This window comes from Passer domesticus, chromosome 1 (assembly GCF_036417665.1).
Source record: "Passer domesticus isolate bPasDom1 chromosome 1, bPasDom1.hap1, whole genome shotgun sequence".
Taxonomy (NCBI): domain Eukaryota; kingdom Metazoa; phylum Chordata; class Aves; order Passeriformes; family Passeridae; genus Passer; species Passer domesticus.
The window spans coordinates 15,894,404-15,913,641 of NC_087474.1; the positions used below are offsets into that span (position 1 = coordinate 15,894,404).

The 19,238-nt window shown below is 38.6% G+C and overlaps 1 protein-coding gene across 10 annotated transcripts in view; it reads right to left on the minus strand.

Annotated features, from left to right (window-relative positions):
- MYO3A (myosin IIIA) overlaps positions 1-19,238 on the minus strand; it is a 116,772-nt gene that overhangs the window by 6,826 nt on the left and 90,708 nt on the right. For all 10 annotated transcript variants that reach the window (XM_064407490.1, XM_064407548.1, XM_064407500.1 and 7 more), the window contains 8 exons: positions 18,710-18,915; positions 16,529-16,640; positions 15,744-15,906; positions 15,018-15,104; positions 11,782-11,905; positions 10,055-10,967; positions 9,258-9,396; positions 855-964 (listed from right to left, as the gene is read on the minus strand). In XM_064407490.1, coding sequence (XP_064263560.1) covers positions 855-964; positions 9,258-9,396; positions 10,055-10,967; positions 11,782-11,905; positions 15,018-15,104; positions 15,744-15,906; positions 16,529-16,640; positions 18,710-18,915 — 1,854 coding nt within the window. The remainder of the gene's footprint in view (positions 1-854; positions 965-9,257; positions 9,397-10,054; positions 10,968-11,781; positions 11,906-15,017; positions 15,105-15,743; positions 15,907-16,528; positions 16,641-18,709; positions 18,916-19,238) is intronic.

Genomic DNA, 19,238 nt, shown 5'->3' on the forward strand with positions numbered 1-19,238 from the left:
GTCCCAGAATAAAACATAGCTGTATTTGTATTTTTTTGGTATGCCAGACACAACCATCCCTACAGGCCCTGGTGACACCTTCTGTTGAAAGGAGAAGCAATTGCTACGGTTAGTTTATTAGCTGGGTTCTCACTGGCTGTTAAAATAGGTCACTAAGATACAGGCACCTCGAGCAAATCAGTTTAATTGCTTTTTTTGTTGGAAGTGCTTTCTGAGCCGCTTTTACATTTTCACTCTTTCTGCTTACTTTCTCGCCTTTTTTCTATATTTAAGGGCAGTGAAGTCAAGAGGGGAAAGCAGCACTCGGTATCTGAACTTGGACCAAAGGCTATATATAGAAACACTCAAATCCATTAGTCCCCTGAGCTGTTGGTATTTGCCAATGCCTTCATAATCACAATCTGACACATTTGTAAAGGAAGTTACAGTGTGCATACTAATACAACTTATTTTAGTATTTGCTCTCTCTGCAAGATCAAGTACTAATTTAGATGCTCAAAATAGCTCCAAACAAACGTGTGCCTCTCCTGGTTCTCTCCTGTGACTTACAAAGAAACGATGGAGACAGGGCACTTGATTTGGGTATTGAAAATGCAAATGCTACTTATGCCTATAATGAAAGTGTGTTTAGGTACAAAAGTAAATACTAGTCTGACATAGCTCCCCAGTCTGGGTAACTCTGTACTTCCATTTCAAGTCTCGTTTGAAATTTGAAGTTTGTGGCCTGCCTCTGTTCAGCAGGGCACGAGTTTTATGCTGCATTAGAAAAGAATAATGGGAATTGGGCAATTAGAAAGATAGTTTAGGTGGGAATTATCTGACAATTTTAGCCCAGAAAAGCTTCTTAAACTCACATGTATTAGAGTGTAGTAGGTGGAGTCTTCTGGATTATTTAATGTCTTGGGCTTCCGTGGCCGTCTGGGGGGTCTCTGCATTGGGCGAGAGTCTTCTACTTTGGCCATGACTGTAAAAAAGCAGAAGACAGCAATGCTTATTTCTTCACAGAACTGAAGGCCTTTGGAAAAAATAGGAGAGAATTTCACCAAAGGGAGAAAAAAAATCCACATAGCCACTTTTACTTCTTGCAGTAATTCAATTAAGCAACTGGTTTGGACATTTTCATCAGCAGAGAATGGGTTTCTCCATTTGAGTCCTGACTGCCCACAGGGACAAATGCCACATAATGAATGCCAGGCTGGAACAGCCCAGAGGTCTGCCTGGCACAGCCTCTCCTTCTGAAGAGGGCTGATGCTCCACATTCAGAAAAGGGCTCTGAAGGGAAATGGCTACTGTGAGCCTTGTAATGGGGACCTGTGGGGCAGGGGTGATGTTTTTTTCAGACTTGAGTCAATCTTTAAGGTGCTGAATGAGGGAGCTAGCATTAGGCCTCTATTTCAGAGGTTGTCCTCTACATTATCACAGTGAAGATTTTCCTCCAGGTGTCCTGCTGAGGCTTTTCATTTCAAGCCAAATCATGTGTCACTGGGCAACACAGCATGACCATGTCCATCACATCCAATGTAGTCTATGTTAGTGTACTCAAATTCTGATCTCTATTTCTACAAAAAAAACTTTCTACAAACATGTGAAAAATGCCTTCACTCTAATAGAAATTAAATCAAGATTTTAATACAAAATGTAACTACTGTCCCCTGGCAGTCTCCTAATTCAGAGTTGGACACTGACTTGCAGATTACATTGGCTAGCACATAGAGAACTATAAAAATATCTTGGGTACTTGCTTGTTGAAAATCTATATGCAATTCTGACAGTGCTAAGATACAGAGCTGCTTGGGCTCATAGGTAGTTTGTCACAGAGACAACACTGAGTGCAGGGTTCCTAATGCCTAGAAAGACCACAGAACTGGCTCTGGAGGGACAAGAGACCTCAAATGTGCAGCCTGGTAAGCCTGGTCTCTTTCCCTTCAGCTTCAGCTATGGAAACGTTAACCGTGACAGAAATTCCTTCATGAGGAGGGAGAAGGGGATGCACAGCAGCAGAACACCAGTGGCAGAGATGGGTCATGGGGTGGTGAATGAAGTCACAGCACAGAGAACAAACAGAGTGCCTAAGGTACCTTGCATTATCCAGTGAGGTTTGATCTTGTCCTAATCCCATCACAAATATACTAAGGACAGTCCAGGAGAAAAAATGTCTCCTCATTCATAAATGAATATAGTGTGGGGTTGGAATGGGGATCTAGATCCCAGTAAATGACTAAAATGTGTTTTGCTGATATAATCAACTTCCACATGAAGTGACTTTAACATTATTTTGTTCCCCTGTGACCATCAAAAACCCTTTTACATGAAAGAAATAAAAACTCTCCCATGTACAGCAGGCATATTTTTAATTAAGGGTAAGGTAGCACAATAATTTAAAATGAGAAATGATCAGTAATACATCAGTGTTGACTCCGGCAAAATTAGCTGTTTAAGTTTTTTGTTATGTGTGATAAATAAAGGCTTGTAAAGGTCAAGGGTGTACAGAGAAGCCAGGATGAATAATGTTAATTTGAATTGTAGTTGGGTAATGATTACATTTACTGATTTAGTTTCTTATCTGAAATGCAGACTGCTTCTTCTGTAATGAATGAACAAGCATCTTTTAAAAATTTTGCACCTAAGAGAACAATGGTGTTTTTCTAAGCCAGGTTACAGATAATACATGTTAAACAATGAATTTTTTCATTGCAATAAATTCATTTCAGTAACCTGTATTAAATATAAGTGTGGTTCCTTGATTTCAATAGGTACAGCAAGCTTGACTGGGCTGTTAATGTAGGTTGTTGCTACCTTGCTGTATTTCAAATGGGCCACCTGGAGTTATCTGGCTTTCCATTTGTTTGAGAGAAGAGGCATATCTTCCCATTTTATTTTTAAACACAACAGGAGTCCAAAGTGGAAACACTACCTTAAAAAAATCCCTTAAAATTCAATGCTGTTGAATAGAAGCACCTAACTCCCTGTCTGTAGGACATTCAAAAATTTTGTCAGAGATCATGACTGCATGAAAATCTGAAAAAAGAAATGAAGCCAATTTGGGGGCTCTAGGAAAATCCCAATGAAAAGGCTCTCATTATGCCTTAAGAGTTTTTACTGTCCCCTAAGAATTCATCACTGTGTATGCTGTTACATTATTTAATTCATCAATGTCAAACAGATAAAGCATTATTGTATTCAGATTACATTTATTCCAACTCAAATTACTTGTATACTTCTCGTGTGTGTGCTCTGCAAAGAAGACTGCTTTAAACATTCAAAAAATACCATTTTGACAATGATAAAGGTTTCAGTAAAAAAAAGCTTTTCATCTCAGCTCTTGTGTTGTACATATGTGTAAGCTGTGCAAAAGAACTGAGGAGAAAGAAATGCCATGTCGGGGCAGGCAGCCTTCTAAGCTTGGACCTCCATCATTCCTTTTTAAAACTGAATATAGGACTGAAAATGCATTTCTGAGTTTTGCCTGCAAATTACACAGTAAGGTTTTGCTTTCTTTGTTTCGCTAGAAAAGTGAAGCTGTGAGTTCCTTTTTCCCTTAGATTTGCATGTTCAGGGCTACTGAAATTCAGCAGATGTGGTAGCTACTTGCATGGTAGCTGTTGATGTGCTTTGGAAGAGCCAGGTTGGCACTACCACCCCAATTCTATTAGAAGGGTAAATAAGATGCACAAAGATAAATGGAGACTTGCTTAAGGCCACATCCTAGTTAGTCATTAGCAGAGCTAAGGACTGGAGGACTGTGCTGAGACTTCCATCTCTGCTGCCAGCACACACCTTGCTGTTGTACCACCTGAAGAGGTGCTGTCAGTGCTGGGACACACCCCTTAGGAGCAATGTGTAGGAGAAACTGGAAACTTTGATGTGACACAGACATTCCCTAAAGGTTAATCAGGAGGAAGACAGATTGAATAGCAGGTTGAAATGGGGGGTTTTCCTGCTCAGACTTTCCAAGTGCATCGAGTCAGTACTTGGTTAGAAAAAAACCCAAACTAAACCAGTGATGATAATAAAAGTTGATGTTCTCCATAAGAATAAATGAAATACAGAGTTATGGGTTTAGGAAAGGCATGTGAACAGTGTGGCTGCCAGATAACATTCAAGAAGGTTTAGTAAATCTAAGAAAAATTCTTTATTCATGTCAATATCTCAGCTAGCTCATTTAGCACTACCACAAAGGTTCCTACATAAGTTGCACACACACTCAATTCTACAACAAATTAATACTTTCATACTCAGCCCTCACTGAAAGCTCCAAACAGGATGAAATGTGTATACAATATGTATGTGTATCCTGAACACCACCACAAACTACATGAACTGAGGAGAGCTGCATGTGCTTGAAACGTTCAAGGATGAGCAAAAAATGTTTGAATAAAGATGAGTCAGTATCAAGAGCCCTTTAGGTTGAACTGTCTGTACATTCTGACATACAATGATAAGCTTGGAAGACAGCAATCTCGAGGAATCAACATCTGTGGAGGCTAATGTAAATTAACTATTGCTTACAACAGATTTCATACTGAAGACTGGATAAATAGTGGTTACAGCTGTGATAAATATCTAAGGTCTCTATTTATTAAACCACCTGGAGAAACAGACAAAGCCATCTTCATGTCATTTAAGTGAAATGTTACATGCTTGACTTAGAACTGTTCCACATCTTATGGAGACAGAAGTATAAAGCCAGGCTCAGAATTAAGCAGGAAGGAAAACAAAAGGAAAAACAGTAATTGTATAGGTTTTGTACAGGGAGTTGAAAGTAATCAGTAAAAATGAAAATACAGCAACTGGAATTCCAGGACTTGATAACGAGAAGCTAATAGTTATTACTGCTTACAACATTTATGTGCATACCTTTTTACTGTTCTATTTGTACACAGCATGAGGATGCAACTACTCAAGTTTGGAATTTTCACTAAGAAAAGCACTGCTTTTCAACATTTTAGTTAGTAACTTTAGGTATTTTTAATTGATGGGATGTTTAACACAGCCAGATTTGCAAATTACAGCTGATGGATGCAAATTCTTAGCAATCTGGAAAAAAACAGAGGGATTACTCTGGCACAGACCTAGAAGTAGAAACTGCAAGAGACTGTTTGATCTCTCACACCTAAGTGCCACAGCCCCACTGAGGGAAGCAGTTTCAGTCTCTGGCTGACACTAATACAGAATGACAGAATAATAAACATTGGAAAAGACCTCTAAGATCATCAAGTCCAGCCTTGACCACCTTGCCAGGTAGACCATGGCATGAAGTACCATGTCCTGCTGTTTCTTAAGCACCTCCAAGGGTGGTGACTCCACCACTTCCCTGGGAAATCCATTCCAATGCTTAACAACCCTTTTGGTGAAGAAATTCCTCCTGATGTCCAGCCTGAACCTGCACCAACCTGGTGCAGCTGGAGGCCATATCTTCTTGTCCTGCCTCCAGCTGCCTGGGAGAAAAGCCCAATTCCCCCCGGCTGCATCCTCCTTTCAGGAAGTTGTAGAGAGTGATAAGGTCACCCCTGAGCCTCCTCTTCTCCAGGCTAAACTCCTCCAGCTCCCTCAGCTTCTCCTTATTGGACTTGTGCTCCAGACCCTTCACCAGCTTTGTTGCCCTCCTCTGGACTTGCTTCAGCACCTCTCATTTCTCTGAGTCTGGTGACCTGGGATTACTGCTTTTTAAGAGAGGACATTTAATGGAAATGGCTGTATTCCACTTTCACAAGCCCCCAGATCTTGTGCTCTGCCATGGATCTGAGCAACTCCCAACACAGATCTTCTACATCCTGGCTGTGTGGTGCCCAAAGGACCATTCCTGTAGCTGAGAGCCACCAACCAGCAGTGCTTGCGTACCATTTTTCTCCAGTCCCACATCTCAGGGCTTCCTGGCTGACTACTCACTTGCAAGGACAGAAGTCTGGCTGGTGAATACTGCTCTGCTCAGCCAGTGCTACACATGCTCCCTTTCCCTTGCAAAGCCTGCCCCTTAAATTCCTGTAAATAATGCTATGACAGCATGCAGCAGGAGGAATCCTGGATGAAAACCCTGCTTGTCTCATTGCCTCATTTAGGTGAAAATGTTCTCAGCTGCATCGGGGTTCCTCATACCATGTAAATTTAATTCTAAATATAGAAAATTCTCTTCCTGAGATTTTGTACTTGAACTGTCATTTAATAAGTAGAGGGATGAGCACTATGATTCATCTGGAAAAAAAAAGGAAAAAATTCCCTCCCATAATGATCAAATTCTCCTCACTTCAGGCTTTGATCTCAAAAAACTTGACAGCAGCCATTTGTGCATCTGTTCTGACACCACAGCAACCCAAGGCTCACTAGCAGTCCAAGGGTGCAGTTCTGGGGTGCAGCCATTACATTTGGCTGAAAGCATGTAAAAAGCAAATGTAACCTACTCAGAGATTCTAGCCACAGGGAGTTCTGTTTTTTCCAGGAACCTTGTGTGGCTTGCTTTCTGCACTTTATAAAAACAAAGAAACTCATTTAAGAACAACTTAACCTTGTGGATTTAAGATTAAATTAACCTTTTGCTCAGATGTTCTTTGAACTGCAAGCTTTGCATTTTTATTAAAAACAAACAAACAAGCAAACCATTTAAAAAATGTGACCATTTGTCACAGTATGCCATCAGCTGTCCCCTCAGTTCCTCCCGTTCTATGGGTAGCAGATGTAATAAAATATTTTATCAGGGGAAGTGGTAAATTGTGTTGCTGTACAATGGCCACCTACCCACAGACAAAGGTAGCCAAGCTCTCCTACCTAGCTATAAAATACAATTCATGTGCAATTCATTCTCTAAAAGAACACATATAACTAGTGAATCTGATGAAAAAGTGTAAATAAATGTAAATTATCAGTGTAATTACAAATAGGTAAATACAATATGATTTAAAGAACACCTAAAGCTCAACAATCCCTGCCTTCATAAGAGTAGGACAGCAAAAGCAGCCATAGAGGGAAAGCTGCAGTAAAAGCATATCCTTCTGTAAATGAGTGTGTATAAATCCTACTGTAACACATAATGTAGGCAGGTGGACAGGAAGGTTCCTCCCTGTTAATAAGGCAGTGGATCACCTCATCTACCTGCTTCACTTTAGTATGACCATCTGCAGGATCTTACTTCAAATCTTTGGGGGTTTTGTAGATATTTTACTGTATTGCATAGAGGAAGAAAATACGATATCCAGAATGCTGGTATCTCCTGTGTTTGAACAGTACAACTTAAATGAACCCAACAGGCATATTGTTACTTAAATATTCTCTGCATCTAGTTAGATCATGTTTGCTATTATAAACATCTCCTTAAGACAATGCAGCTTTGTGATAAAGCTAGTTTCCAACTGGCTTAGAGTCAAACTGTGGAATTATTGTCTTCACTATCTTGTTCATTGGTCATAGCTGGAAAAGAAACAGTTTGCCTGCCATGTGAATTGCGTTCAAGTGTAGAAAAAGAAAGTTCACATTTCACACCAAGAAAGGTTTTTCAGTGGACAGGTTAGCACACTTTACCACTGGAAAGCTTCTGCACTGGGACACTGCAGCGTGGCATTTTCAGTGATAAAGGGTAGTGAAGTGGCTGACTGGTCACCCCTTCAGGCAGGGTTGGAATGCACAGGTGACAAACCCTGGCAAGCTTTTCTCTCCTGTAAAGCTACTTAAATTAATAGCAGTATGAAGGGTAGACTTCACTGCATTTTGCACATGGCAGGAATATACTGGTACATTTTCACCTGGTTCACTCATGCAAGTGATGAGATTTTTAACTGATAAAGCAAGGATTTCTATATTCCCTATCCCTCTATCTACCACTTTTCTCTAGCTTCTGTTGGAAAATGTGTTAGAACCAAGAGGTATTCTCCTAAGCATACATTTTTAATTTCTCAGATTTATCTTGTCAAAAAATCAGCAGTATTTAGTAGATAACTCAATATAAGACCATTAATGGCAATCACAAACCTTGCTCTGTCTTTAATGAAAGATCATGGCACTTAGTTTTCCATTTCCCATTTCTTTTCTCCTGCAGACTTTAGTCTTGGAAACAGGCAGAACTGCACAGGTTACCTACCAGCAGCCGGTTTACACTTAGAGGTGCAAACACCAAGCCCTCATTTTAGCAGCTTGCCCATTTGAGAGGACTCCAAAGCGGGATTGAAGTACTTTTAAGATCGTTTCAATGTAGTCATGGGAACACAAAGAAGTTTCATCACACATGACAACTGAATCCACAATGTTATAATGAAAATAGCACAACTAGCTCTGGGCAGTGAGAGACAGTTCTAGATCTTATCCCAGCTCTTCCCCAGAGGCAGTGCAGTGAACTCACACAAGCCCTGCCACACAAATGGAGACGCAGCCAGTTATCTGCCACATCTGCCCTCATCCTCCACATCTGCAGCCCAGGACATGAACTGAGAAAATTCCCTGTTACATCTATTCCAATAGAAGAGATCTGAGCAGCTCAGTAATTCTTTTGGGTCCTTTTGGTGGAACTCAGGTCTTAATGATCCGCATGCTTAGAATCCCGTGTCCTCTTTATTCTCCCAGTACTCTTCCCCACTGCCACCCAAGCTGCTCCAAGCATGCTGGCATTTTGGGAACCTTCACTGCCCATGTTAACCAGAATAGAAATAATTCTGGAGTGTATTTCTAGAGATCATACCCTCTTAAATGTGTGAGTAAAATGGATGCTGAATATTAAGAAAACTTTACATGCAATTACAATTCATGCAATACATGCAACACACCCACTAACATGGGTAGGAGTTACAGGTTTCGAATAACCTCAGTTGTATTTGTGGATAGCTAAAAATTCACTCAGCATATATGTCATAAACTTTAGTAAATTGTTTGACATATTACCTAAAAACCTGTTTTGAAAGCATAGTCCCATATCATAGCAATAGCATACACAGTTGAGAGTTAAATGAGTTAACAAGAGCCAATATGGAATTTTACCAAATAAAAGTATTCCTAGAGATTGTGTGTCTAGATTAATTCAGCAATCCTAAGCAGCACTGAAACAAAAGACCAAAAATAAAAGGTAAATACATAAATCCCAACCAGGTTTGGGTATTTCTCTGGAAACTGTGTTGCAGACATGTACTGATTATGGGGCTTAGTACAAAAATATACAGCCAGAGTAATATGAAAAGCGGGAATTAACTAATCTACTTGTTCCCTGACATGACTAGGAGTAGCTTCTTGTCAGTCCTGTTTACAAATGAAATTCTGCCAACAGTAAGGTTAAACATTACCTGACTGACAAACATGAGAAGAAAGCCGGCCATTAGCTTGCTTATCTTTGGGCATCATCACAGGTCTCAGCTGATGGGACAATATCATTTCATTCAGTTTTTGCTGCAATGCTAAGTAATCCTCAGATAATTTTGATATCTGAAAAATATATTTTTACATTATTATAGAAATAAGTATACATGTTCCAAGGTAATCAAAGGTAAAATAGTGGACTAGAGAATTAATTTAAAAGGTATTGCTCCACTGATTGCAGTGCACACCCCTACCACATTTACCTCCTCATTTCTTAAAAAAATGAAGATGGGGAAAAAAAGACACATAGGAAACTCTACACTGCAGTCCAATCCTACAGCTACTTCTCATTGGTTCACACACGTGGGCAGATGGTGCCTTGCTGATGCAAGACTGCTTCTACAGCTGTAGGCATACTTCTCTGCATGTCTGCAAGTCTCTGACATTGGCACAGCAACTTTAGTTTCATTTACAGGGACATTTCACAAGTGCACTGAATTGTAGGGACCTTGATGGGTAAACAAACATTTGAAAGGCAAAGCTTCTGCATTTAACTTAAATCAGATTAACATTATTTTTGCCAGTACTCTTTAACTTTTCTTCCTTCCTGAAAAGGCTGTTTTCTCTTGCAACCCAAAATATGCGCTTTCATAGAACACACATTGCAAAATCTCTTAGTTGAGAGACCAAAACCTTGGTGCCACAGAAGTCAGTAAAATAACTTTGCCATTCTGTCACTGCTCAGAGTATTATGCTCCACCTACATTGCTTACAAGCTTCTTACCTGTCGTGAAAAGGCTGCCAAATCACAGGCCTCTTTCTCTGAGTCTCCCTTCAGTGTCTTAGAGTCTTCAGCCTCTGTACTGGTTCTTTCCCTACCTTTCGTTGTTTGGGGATTGTTATTTTGAACATGTATTGCTTCTGTTGGCTCCTTTATTGTTTTCTCTTGACTTTTGCAAGGTAGTTTCCCTTCTTTTCTGAGTTGTCCTCTCCTTCTGTAACCCCGGTAATTGCTCTGAATTACCACTGCTGCCTTCTCTTTGTCTTCAGAACCTTGCTTTTCTGCCTCAGCTTGCTTCCATGAGCTTCTTCTTAGTGACTCTTTTCTTGTGATTCCTTTACCTCCTGTAGGCATTGCTGCTTCATGCTTTAGGTAGTTTCTTTCCACATCCCTGTCAGTCCTGGGCTGGACCACAGCAGATTCTTGATTTTGCCAGTCTGCACTGAGTGTGTCTTGATTATCTTGCTGGGGTCTAGGTTCAGCTGAGGTTTTGACAGAAGATTTGCTGGGTAACTCTTCCAAAGAGTCCTGTTCTTCACCTTCACTAACCTCTTCTACTGCCAGATTCTGCTTCACAGAAGCTGCCTCTCCTTCAGTAGATGTTTGCTGTTGCTCCTCTCCATTCCCTGTGTCACTGTACCTGCAGCACTTGCTGTCAGTGACAGCACCAGGTTCATCTTGAATCTCCTCACTCTCCACTTCTTCCAGTGTATCATTTTGAGCTGGCTGCAGTTGTGCTTCCAGGAATTCCACAGCAGATAATTCATCCTCTGCTATGGCAGCTGCTTCTTCTTCTGTTCTAGGGAGGGCACCTTCCACTTCAGTTGGACTTTCCTCAGGATCTTGAAGTTCTTCATCATTTTCCTTCTTGCTAATGGTTGCTGCATTTTCAATTTCTTGCATTCTAAGTGATTCCCTGAACGGAACAGAGTTTTGGGCAAAAATTACAGCTGAAGGAGATGAAGAATAGAGACAACTTTACAACTACCTTTGGTGGTCTTTGTGTACTAACTGGCAATTTGATACATTGCAACATGGGAAAGATTTAGTGCATATAGCTGAAAGTAAAGATAGCAATTTCTGTTGTTGTTGTTATTATTATTATTATTTTATCTCTTAAAGTAAAAAGGGATAATATTATTATCATCAACATCATCATCTCTTAAGTTAAAAGGGATATCCCTGTTAAACTTCACAGAAAACTGATTGCCAGGAAGACAATCTAGGTTGTGTGAGAGCTCACAAAACAATAAAGAATTAATTTAAATGTTAACAAAAACATAAGGCATAAACCTCTTAGCATTTCAATAATATATATATACACAATCCTAAAGGTATTCTATGTTTCCTCTGTCATCACCTTTGCTTATCTGGAACAGTGACTTAAAATGAGAACAGTTCCTTGCAGATATCTATCTCATTCTTGTCTGAACATTTTTTTATTATGTGCTAATTCCAAAAAGAGACTCATCTCTAGGTTACATTAGCATTACAGGTAGGTACAGTATTGTTGCTCTTTCTCCTAAATTTGCCTTTATTCCTTGGGCTTGAAAAGATAAGAAAATGGGCTACTACCATAAAAAAAAACCTTCACATAAATATACATTACTTCTGCATACATATCTAGAATAATCCCAATTTTCTTCACTCATATCTTATAATGTTTTTATTCAGTGCTGTAATTACTGGAAAGGGAAACGTTTGAGTGACATAAGAGAAAATAACACTACCTCCTGCTTTTGAAGACCTTCCTCTCCTTATATCCCCTGTAGTGAGACTGAATTGTTATTGCTGCTTTGTTTCTTGTTTCAGTTAGTTCTTTTCTCTTCTTCCTGAGTAAGTATCCTCTGGCAACTGATACAAATTGTAATGCAAAACAACCTTAGGCAACAAGCAATGGGTGCCACACACATTTCAGACAGTCAAATACTAACAGCATTAAACAAAAGCTAATAAGGAAATACAGACCAGGGTGCCTATTATGATTATGTTTCATCTGAAATGATTCCCATAAAACATTTTTGAGATTTCAGAAAGCTGTACTCATTCTACATGAGGATACAAACAAGCTCTTTCTTCATATTTTGTTGGACTAAAGAAAATATAGAAAGATGCAGAATAAAACAGAAGCACAGAGCTACACAAGTGCCTCTAGAACACAGTACTCTGAGCTTAATGTACCTGCTTTGTCTGATTCAGGCAATTGATTTGACTCTATCTTTCATTATCATGGGAAATGCCTGATTATCAGCCTATAGAGATTACCAGGCTGTCGACTGGCAGAGGCTTGGAATTAGCTGAACATTCAATAGATCAGAGAGAAACTGAGAATTTTACAGCTCAGCAGTTGCAGAAGACTTAGCTCATGCTCCTTCTGCAAAGACTGATTATTCAAAATGAAAAGGCTCAGCATGAAAGATGTGCTAAGCTCCACAGTAACCAGGTGCACTGTGGCAGAGAAATTCCCTGCCTGTGCTTTGTGGGAGGCACAAGGTTAATTTTCTGGTTTCAACCAGAAATAAGGACTCAAACATGGGCCTTCCCTGGGCCATGTAGCTGCTGACACTGGGGCCTTGATGCAGTTGCCAGCATGTTGGTATCTGCTGCCATCTGAAGTGCTCAAGGACAGCAAAGCATCCACATGGAGCTGGCGGAAAGAACAGGACAGATGGGACTTTCTGGACAGGAAAAGTTGGGTATACCAGGTGAAAGAAAGCTGGAGGCCAGACCAGATAACCAGGGCATCTCGAATGACACTAGATACCAGTATGAGGGAAAATGAGCTGAGCATTTGCTGATTTTGAATAAAATTATTCAAACCCTAGGCTCTACTGACTATAACAGCAGTTTAGACACCTATATCCCATTTAGAAACATCTACACTGAAATGTACTAATCAGAAACTGAATTGCATTCAGAATCTTGCTTCAAAAACTTTTGAACTTGCAAATAATTTCCTAATGGGAGATGGCACCGTCTCCACAGTGCTGTGATTTGGGCAAATCTGCAGTTCCAGGAAATCAGCACAAATCTGCTACTTCCTGGCAAAATAAAAATAACATGTTTTGTCAAAATATTTCTGTTGAACTTTAATTCTAAATGCAGTACCAAGAGTATGGGGATAGTGGATTCAGGTGACTTGAATGGTATATATGGACATGGTATATATGGGACTCTTTCTTCAACTCTGTTGAGAGTGTTTTGCATCACAGTGAAAGGTCAAGTTCACTTGAAAATAAGAAGGGAGCATTAGCAGTCTGTTCCAACACATTCATATAACTTAGTGCTAAGTTTTATGTGCTTTAGCATTCCCCACTCATAACTTAGGCCAGCTTGGGCTCCACTAGGTGCAGTCAATCAATGCAAGAAGCACCATATAAAACGGGCATAAATCACACCTTGGTAACTGGATATAGGATAAAGAAACACAAATACTTATTGGAAGTAGCACAATTGGATTTTATATTGCAATCTGACAGAGTCTTAGATAAGTGGAAATTGTAAAGCACTTGGAATAATTCTTGAGTTTCTTGGGCTTCTGAGACAATTCTCTTTCTATTTCATATAAAAGTAATTCAACAGGAGTAGTTTTGAAACAAATCAAGTTATCAATGGGCATGGCAATATAAGCTGCATCTGGTCTTTTCAGACTATTCTGGTTCACTTCTGAGGTTTTCTGAGAAGTTTGTAATGATATAGTTACTGTCTAAGCTTTGTTTTCAAACTGGAAGAGGAGTTTTGTATTGCTTTAGAAATAAATGGGGGAAAATGGAGAGAGCTAAGTAAAAATGGACTGTTGTCTGGAGTTTTGGCTTCTTGTGCACTGAAAAATTTGAAATGCAACTGCAGACATGACAGAGAAGGACAAAAAGAAACATTCGGGACATTAACAGAGTGAAGTGGTAAGTTTATATTTTTGCATTTGCTAAATATCCCTATATAATTGGCTGTGTTCAGATGTGTAATACTTTTGGCACATTACTGGATGTTATGCTGGTTTTAGATTATTTTCTACACTGAAGTTCTGCCAACTGCAGTGAAGTGATCTTCAGTACACACTGGTCCAGTGCAATTAACGAATGCATCTGACAATGATTAAAAGCAACACTGGTGGTGGTATATACTCATGAAGGCATATCTGAGGTTGTTTAAATCTAGATAGTCTGGGTACTGGCAACACTAGCTTATATTTGGGTTGCCACCTTTGCAATTATTGAAAATGCTGTGCAGACTTGTGCCAGCTGTTTTTATAGAATCATAAAATCACAGAATGGTTTGGGTTGGAAGGGATTCTAAAGATCATCTAGTTCCAACCCCGCTGCCATTGCAGAGACACCTTCCACTAGATAAGGTTGCTCAGAGTCCCATCCAACCTGGCCTTCAGTCCTGTATCTCTCCAGCTGTACTGCTCCTGATTTTAGAGCTGCCTAGACTGTGTCTAGCTTGGGGATGTCTCTGCAGGGACAGGGAAAAACAAAGCAGGGAGGAAAAAGGGGTGTCCCATAGCAACACCTGGGCCCAGGGTCATTACGGCTGCAAAAGAGAAACAAAGCAATGGCAAAAAAGAAGTAGAGACATGAGTGAATTTACAGCTTGCAGTCTTCCCAAATATAACCATTACTGATACACAACAAACCCAATTCCTAACTGAGCAGCAATACACACATGATATGCAGACAGTGTTGTGTGGGTTTCAACAGTACTGTAGTAGTAGTACTCAGACTAGGAGTGACAAGGTTTGCTATGGCATTTGAGCATCCCACTTCATTAAGGTGGAAAATGCCTAAATCACTCTGAGGTACAGGTAACAGAATAGAGTCACCTATTTCAGCCATATAGACATATAATAGATAAGTTATACCTCAGAACATGCAAATGAGCATAGTCAATCAGTGTAGTGAGAATCTGGGTCAACATACTGTGTATGGATAACACGTTAAAAGCCAAGAAAGCAAACAATTCTTACTTGCTTGAAATTTGGTCATATATTCTTCCACTTTCTTATTATGCTTTGCATTTTTGTATTCTTTACGAGCAACAAACCCCCTGTAAGCTGAAAAGAGATGTTAAAAACTAGGTAATCCACTAGGTACAAAAAAGGATAAAAATACTCTGGAATTACTTCTATTAAAATGTTCATAAATATTTTGTAGGCTTTATGTCTCAAAAAACATGGCAAACAATCACAAATAGTAAATCCACATAAAAATACATTTTCTGGTTAATAAAGTTATTATGAAATAAATTAATATAAAACACAAGATAATCAGAATGTAAAATAAGATTATGTTTGAAAGTATTAAAAAAATCCATTGATGCCTCCATCAACAGGGTAATTTGCCTTATTATCTAGGACAGTTAATATATTTTGTTTTCATTATTACATTATACAATCTTGTCAGTGCATGCCAGAATATTATTAATATGAGTATCATCTGTGCAATCACATCCTTCCATTCTTAAAATTGCCTTTTAAATATAACACTGATAAATGTCATTTCAGTAAAGAGATTGTCATAACCTGGTTAAAAGAAATTTTTTTTCATAAGAACAGATATGACCAAGTATAAGATATTTTGTCAAATATAACAGCAGGAAAAGAGCAAAATCCATATCCAGCATGCACATTCATCTATCAACTGTACACATGCACTAGGTTTAAGCAAAATGGTAAATGTTTTAAAGCTATTACCTGACTGTATTTTAATAGCACTTTGTTCCCTTTGTTCCTTTATCTTTTTGTACCTCCTCGAACCCAGCCACCCTCTGACATAAGCTTGAATCAAAATAATCATGTCAACTGTCTCCTTCCGCATTAAATTCAGCTGCTCCACATGATAGTATTTGAGGAATACCTTAAAAAGAGAAACAAACAAAAGTTTTAGTTACTTTCCCAGCCCTTTATTCACTCAATCCATTTAACATCAGCAAGAGTTACAAGTTGGTTTCAAATGATGAACAGACCCTTCACTTCTAGTACCTAAAGAATAATTCTTAGAGATAAGTTTTCATTGTTTGGGATATTAGTTTACCTTACTCTTCTCTTCAGCATCTTTAGTCTGCTTATTAATTTTTTATGGCAAGATTTTTTAAAGTTTCAGTGCAAACCTTCGGTCTGTAACTATAAATCTGTTTTCAAAACTACAAGGCTGACAGTTTTGTAAACCTCACAAATCTAATGTACGTTACATAAACATGTTCCAAGTCTGGAACCTTCAATTTTTCTGTTTCCCAGTTTTAAACCTAAAGCATAGTTTATTTACTAAATTGCTTTTATCAAGCATGAAACTCACATAAACCCTGAAAATGAATCCAGCACAAGGGTAGACAACACATTCCTGGTGTATATTAAGGACTTTGCTTTTTAAAAAGAGTAGAGACCAAGAGCTACGCCAACCAAATGGGTGGGAAAACAAATTGTTTAATGTTAACAATGGCATACTGGAATGAAGAAGATACAGTATATTAAAAAATTACTTTAGTTTTTCCAAGAACCCAGTTGTCAAGGTGGGCTTTTTCCAAGATGGCAGCACAGGTCTCCGGGCTGACTGGAGGATCATCATTTGTTTTGTAACAGATGAGGTAATACCTAAAGACAAATGCATGATTCTTTATTTCATTAATGGAGGATAATACATGCAAATACATTTAAACCATTCTTTTAAGTAATAAAAACAATTGCATGAAAGAAAACATAGCACTGAAAAAACCAAAACAGCATATGAAAGAAATGTTATTTATATACAGTACTAAGAAACTCAATCAAAAGTGGATGAGTGACATATTGCACACCCTGGAGGGTTTTTTAATTCTATACCAACACCAGAAGGTTTTTAAAAGAATTCAACCCAAGTAGAATAGTGCACCATTTCCTTCCTGCTCACTACATTCTGCGAAAGTGATTTCAGTGACAATATAAAAATAAATTTAAAGTATTTTAAAAGCTTTTCTGCCTCAATTATATTATTTCATATTTAGAAATGTCATGAAAATATCCTGTCTTGTCTCATGTGATAGACCTTTGAGATACTTAATATCTCAATAGATGCTGAGATGCATTCCAGCTCTTGTTAGCTCCTTGGAATCAGTTTTTCAGATCCTTTTGGAATATGTAAGTGCCACCGTGACACATCATCTGTAAGCACTTAATCTGGCAAACTCATTACTCAGAATTAATTCTGACTAGGAAAAGAGGTCACGATGCTCACTCATAAAAATTACCTGTGATACACCAGCTCAGCTGCTGGATAGAAAATACTTGTTTGTTCCAGGACTTTCCAAAATGCTCTATAACAAAATGAACCATATCTATCTTGGCTTTTTAATTTAAGAAAATTACATTAATTATGTGTGCTTCCTGACAGTACATTCTGGTTTTTTTTCTTGTTATTCAGCCTTTAAACACAAAGCCTGGGTTTACCAGCTTTAAACAGTTTGCTCATGGAATAATAAAAAAAGAGACAATGCTGATTTCTTCATTATCACCTACAGTTCCCTTTTTTTTTTCTTTTTGTAAAACACAATGAATTGGTTTATTTTTATTACAACCAAACAATGATGCCATTATCTCAGGTCTACCTGTAACTCTCAACTATTAAAAAACCCCAAATCCAAAATAAGACATACATTTAGTAAAAATTCTTTTTCCTTTGAGGGCCACATCCTCAGTGCCAGAGATCTGCACAGCCTCACTGTAATCACGGGCACAATCTCTAGAGAGCTACCCTGTTTTGTTTACTGCTTTTATCTATGTTACTTGAACAGTTAAGTTTGGTTGTTTCTTTTTTAAATAAAAATCTGTTCTCAAAAGCTACAGTACATTTGTAGCAATAACTATCTCTTTCCATGCTGCACTCTTCTAAAAGCTTCATTCTTCCAAAACAGCAACAGTTCCAGGATTATTTTTTCCAGAAACAGGGCTTTAAAAACATCCCTTTGCTATTTCCCTCTCATCCAATACACCTGCAGCACTCTGCTCCTAGCTCTCTCTTTCTAGTGCACTATTTCTTTTAAGTGCTTCTGTCCAAATAGGTGATGCTTGCTTCTTCCCAGTTTTGATCTCCATTCCACACAAATTTGTTCTGATTGAGACAAATGCTCAGTGTCTTTATTTTTAAGAGAGAAGTAGAGATTTTTGGGGTAGAGGAAGAAGGTAGCTAAAGGAATAATGCAACCACACTGAGTTCATTACTCTGCTTCTTAACAGAAGTGACTAATACTTACAAATTATATTTTAAACAACACTCAATGTACTCAATGAACTTTTCAGCCCTAGACTAGGAATCCCAAATCATCATCTACCCTTGCACAAGAAGATATTGCACAGTGCTGAAGCTTAGGAGCTGGAGAAACTGTGATATTCCTTGGATGCTGTGGCTGCAAATTCTTGGCTTTAATTTGAAGTAATGCATTTCTAATACTCAAGTCCTTGAAGCCTGAAAAACCATTCTGTGATTCATCATCTTCCCCTACTCATCAAAAACAGGTTACTAATCCTGTGCCTGAACTACTCTTGGTCATTCTGTCTATAACCTTCTTTGTCACGGGAAATGTCCTTGTATTTTTTTTTCAAAGACCATGCCAAAAACAATGCTGGTGCTTAACAAGCGCTGGATGGCAATTGTAGGAGAGAAAAGAGCTTCTTCACGTCGATGTTACCGTTTTATGAAGTTAGCGAAGAGTATACGATGTGAATAACCCTGTCTTCGAATCCGTGCTGTCTCCAGAATTCCCGTGTAACGCAGCTGAACCAACACTTTTTCTTTGTCAAACTTGTTTGCCTGCCGGTCGTTGTTTGGTTTGATGCACCTGACAAAATGGGGCTGGCCAACGACCATTTTGGATAACAAATCCATCAGAGAATACTGCAAAAAAGTAGCAAGAGATCTGTCATGAGGATACTTATCAAACTGGTATATAGGTCTATGTGTAGATGAAATTTTACATAATATGATCAGAATCATGTCCAAAACCATTTACATGTCATTAAGCTGATACTTTAAGAGTAGATGACCCCAAAAAAATTCTAGCTTTTCTAAGCTACTAGTTTACAATACTTGTGAGAAACATTGATTCCAAATAAATGTACCAAATTTCATCCAGGACATTCTCACAGATTTCCATGATGTCCAACATATGACAGAACACTTACACTCCTTACATTTACTTGCTTATCTTGGAGCTTTGC